Source organism: Aptenodytes forsteri, unplaced genomic scaffold, assembly GCF_000699145.1.
Source record: "Aptenodytes forsteri isolate BGI_AS27 unplaced genomic scaffold, ASM69914v1 Scaffold107, whole genome shotgun sequence".
Classification (NCBI taxonomy): Eukaryota; Metazoa; Chordata; class Aves; order Sphenisciformes; family Spheniscidae; genus Aptenodytes; species Aptenodytes forsteri.
In genome coordinates this window covers 369,363-373,684 of record NW_008794118.1, presented here as the reverse complement: position 1 = coordinate 373,684, position 4,322 = coordinate 369,363, and the positions used below count along the sequence as shown (strand labels likewise).

At 47.3% G+C, this 4,322-nt stretch overlaps 2 protein-coding genes and 1 non-coding gene across 3 annotated transcripts in view; 2 read left to right on the top strand and 1 right to left on the bottom strand.

The window, feature by feature from the left end:
- Nucleotides 1-987: 987 nt before the first annotated feature.
- Nucleotides 988-3,472, bottom strand: LOC103896595 (cytochrome c oxidase subunit 7B, mitochondrial). Its single transcript, XM_009276466.2, has 3 exons — nt 3,341-3,472; nt 1,720-1,844; nt 988-1,188 (listed from the first exon to the last, which is right to left on the bottom strand). Exons 1-3 carry the CDS (start codon nt 3,375-3,377, stop codon nt 1,114-1,116), a joined length of 237 nt encoding a protein of 78 aa, XP_009274741.1. The 5' UTR covers nt 3,378-3,472; the 3' UTR covers nt 988-1,113.
- Nucleotides 3,473-3,524: 52 nt separating this feature from the next.
- Nucleotides 3,525-4,322, top strand: part of MAGT1 (magnesium transporter 1) — a 17,372-nt gene continuing 16,574 nt past the window's right edge. Inside the window, exon 1 of the mRNA XM_019471332.1 lies at nt 3,525-3,676. Coding sequence (XP_019326877.1) covers nt 3,605-3,676 — 72 coding nt within the window. The 5' untranslated portion in view covers nt 3,525-3,604. The remainder of the gene's footprint in view (nt 3,677-4,322) is intronic.
- Nucleotides 3,711-3,826, top strand: TRNAL-CAA. The gene is made up of 2 exons: nt 3,711-3,748; nt 3,781-3,826. It is a non-coding gene; the product is annotated as a tRNA-Leu (tRNA).

The following is a 4,322-nucleotide window of genomic DNA, read 5'->3' as shown; positions in this document are numbered from 1 at the left end:
CAGCGCCGCCCGCCGGGTCCCCCGCCCCGCGCCCCCGCGGCCGAGGCAGCCCCGACTGCGACGGTTACCGCCTCCGCGGCGCCGCACCCCAACGGGCACCGGCTGCCGAAACACGTTATTTTACGGGAAGCCGGGCGGTGGGTCCAGCAAGGGCGCCCTGCGCAGTACTGCGGCTGGGCTCCGCCGCGTGAGGCCGCCGAACTCGAGCCACGGCTTCAGCCCCCGCCGCTCAGAGCGCCGCAAAGCTAAACGGCGTTCGAGGGGGTCCCTCCGCTCGAGGGGCTGGGCGCCCCCCCGAGTCCTACCTGCTGGACTCAAACGGGCGCTTTCGCCTCAGCCCCGGGAAAAGTAGCAGCCGGGAAGAAACCGATAATTAAAATCTCTGAGGAAGGTAAAGGCAGCCGTTTCGTACATCTCTGCTCTATCAAAAGGCAGGCTATTTGGGTTTTTCAGGGGTTCAAACTGACTCAGAGGTTTAACAGAGTCTGCACCTACCCCTAATGAGTTTCCTAACAAATTCTGATTACACAAGAACTCAATAGAAAAGTTCCGTTTCTCTCAGCATCAGTGAGTAGCAGCGCTGGGATACCGCCTACTTCCGTGGAGCGTCTCTGACTCGAAAACTAAGTTCTTTGCAACTCTCAAAGGCCTCAGAAACAGCTTATTTGCAGGGTGATTCAAGACATAAAAATACTTCTGTGGAAAAAAATGAGATCTCAACAGAAAATATGAACTTTGTCATTAGATGTGCAGCAGAAGTCAGAGGTAGAGTGATGTGAACTCTGCAGAGGGAATGCACGTGAGGTTCATTTAAGCACACGCATCTGGTTAAATGGACGACTATACGATGTTTTGGATTTGTCCATTATCCACGACTGACCTTTACAGGAATAACTGGGACTGCCTAAAATAAGATTTAATTGAGTTTTTACACTATTTCTTATACTTCGGCAGACACTGAGCATAGAGGAAACCTAGAAGAGCCAGACAGGTTTCTAGGTATGTTTATTAGACCAGGAATGCCACTGTTCAAGTGGTAATCAGTGAACACATGCCACTATATGATCATTTTTTCAGTGAAAGTTTAGACCAGTTCATTATAAGCCAAGGCTGTTACTCCCTCCATTCTTTCGGAGTGATTCTGCCAACAGGTGACAAGCCCCACTCAATTCCAGCTTGTGTAAACACCTGTAGGAGGATAAAAATCAAGATTATTAACCCTGAAATCAAAGAAACCTTCTGATAGAGGGCTATTTGTATTGTTTTCAGATTAGATTTCTTGTATGAGAACATGACATCTCATTCATCTTCTAGTAAAGCAAGTGGAATATATTAATATTGAATATTTAAATACTTCAGTTTTCTATTTCAAAATATCTAGCTTTAGAACAAAGCATCTTTGTTAAGTAAAACCTCATCACCATAGTGTTATTTTCGTCTATAAATTCTTCTGCTAAGACCTCTACCTGTAGAGCTTTGAAATCCCAAGTAAAATAGAGAACACTTGTGTTTCTACTACATTTTAAAATCAAGCAATAGACCGACACAGAAATTTGTGTAACAACTCAAAAGATGAACCAACACAACTTTCATCTCTATCACAGTACTATTCACTTATATAAAAAGCTCCTATTCAAACAAGTAAAGCCCTTGTGAAACTTAATAGCTTGCAAGTTTACAGCTATAGTCACAAGAGTGGTGAAAAAAAGGACGACTTACATATGCCCAGACAGCAGTAAAAACTGCGGCTCCACCAAGGAGTACCAGGTTTCCATATTTATCATGGAAGTTAGGCTCATACTTGCGATGAGCTTGTCTTACTGCAGTATGCTGAATGCCACGAGCTAATAAATGTTAAAGAGAATTAGAAGTACAGAAATCAACTAAAATACACATTCAAACCATTCACAATCGTCACCTCCCACCAACAGAGAGGCAAGCGTAAGCATTAAAAGACTTTAAGAGAAGCTGAAAAAAATTAATCTTTTGGACTTAGAGCTTTGGAATGATTCCAAAACATAGGATATACAGAAAGCCTTGCATTTTGTTTCAGCTCTCCCAATTTCTCTCTAGAAAGTTATTCCTGAAGTCTAATTCCAGTAAGAAAATCGTCCAAGTTACCTTTTCCATTAATATATCTTCTCTGGGCCCTCAGTGTGGAAGTTCAAGTACACTTTTAAGTATTACTATTTCTCTAATAAAATATTTTGGTTAGTACTTAAAAGTTTCAGATTTCTATATGTAAATATCTATATTGCCAGTATGTGTACCTAATATAAGCATTTTCAGGGTGAAGCTCACCATCGAATTAAGGGGTTGAAGATAGTGGGTATGAGTAACACCTTTCTCATTCCTTCAAGATTTTTGAAGGGAGGGGAGGGAGATGAAGAAGGAAGTGGAAATAACTGTGGGCCTTCGCACGAGGTAAATAACAGAGAACAAAATACGGGAGGATATCTTCACATGTATGATGTATATTATAAATGTACGCTAAATACGGGAGGATATCTTCACATGTATGATATTATAAATGTACGCTGTAAAAGGTACTTATTGAGGAGAAGACAGAGCGAAGAATCAAACCACCAGCTTCAAAACACAGAGATTGCTTAGTAGTTGTGTACAAAGCATTTGATGAGACAGTGATATGTGCATAAAGACAGACATTACAAAATATAATCTTTTAGTTTTAGGTCAATGGCTCACATTTACCCAAACACGACTAGAGAAGATGATGGCAATACCCATAATGCTACTACATCCCTAGCATGCTCTGTGAGGCTGCACAAGTTTTTCTTTAAACAGAAAAAAGAAGCTTGAACATCTACCGAAACACTGCTAAGCACGTTTATTTTAGGTGCACGCACCTCGGGCTAGGCACATCATGAACCAGGACCGGATTTGAGAGGACCGGGTTAAGCACTAGGGAGTCTGTCACCGAAGAGGTAACTTTACCCTTGAGTTTAAGGACTGGTCATTGCCTACACCTTGCCACCTCAGGTTACAAAACCTGGATGTGCCTTTGGTTACTATCAAGGAGAAAAAGCACCGAGGAAGGGAAGCCAAGGTCAGCTCAAGTAAAAGCAACTAGGAGGTAAAAGAGGCAGAAAAAAGAAAAAGAAAAAAAAGGCGGCAGAGGAAGGACGACGAGACAGCCGCCCGCAGCCCCTCAGCTGCCCTCACGACCCTCCCCCGCGGGCGAAGCGAGCCGAGGGACTGTTCAGGGACAAGTCCTCACAGGGAAGGCGAGAAACCAGGGGGAGACCCCCTGACGAAACCGCCTGCTCCCGCGAAACACCCCCAGCACATCTACACTCCAGAGAGCCTCTTCCTTGCTTACCGGTGAGGTTCAGAGCAGTCCTAGCCACAGGGAACATGCTGACAAGCGGAGTACGACCCTACCGCCGGCGGGACGCCGCTACCCTTGGCGAGCGGTGAAAAACAAAATGGTCGCGCCGGAAGTCGCCGATGCGCCGCGCTACTGAGCGGAGCCCTGTGGGTAATGTAGCCGCGCAGTGGCGGCGGAAAGGTTCCTCCTCGCTACCGCTGAGCGAGAGCTGGGGAAGCTCCGCAGCCGGGAGAAAGAGGCAGGGGCTCCTCTCCAATGTACAGGCTCCGAACCCTCTCCGCGACACGGTGGGGAAGGCGGGAGGCGGGCGCGGCCGTAGTGAAAGCGGTAAGAACCTCCCGGCGGCGCCTGCATTCGCAGTGTCAGGATGGCCGAGTGGTCTAAGGCGCCAGACTCAAGGCGTTCCGCGCCTTCCCGAGGCGGGTTGGGTATTCTGGTCTCCGTATGGAGGCGTGGGTTCGAATCCCACTTCTGACACCACTTTTTCTCTCCCCCTCCCCGCCGTAAATTTAAATTCATGAAGGGGCCGAAGAGCCAGTCGAGGTTTTAGGGCAAACAGAAATTGCAGCGAGGCCCGCGGCGCCAGAAATACTTTCTATCGCGTCCGCGAATAGAGAAATAAAAACCGAAGCACGAGTAAAACCACGGTTTTCTGTGGCCACTACGCTCGAGAGCCCGTAAGCCGTTACACACCGGCTGAGGATTTCCCGAATGCCTTTACGATTTTAACAATCTTTTTATTGCGACCCAGCAATATACGCGCGGGTATAAAATTAAGCAAGCGTACGCCTTGGGGAGCTATCGATTAAGTTCCTTGGAGTTTTATTCTAGATTGCCTTTTCGGTTTCTTGGGGCTTACCGACGTGAGGCCTGGCCTCCCGCCGCGGTGCCGCCCCCCGGGACCCCGAGCACGCTGCGGCTGTGCAGCAGTTTGAGGTGCTTAAAGAGCCGCAGGCACTGAGGAAAGCCCGGG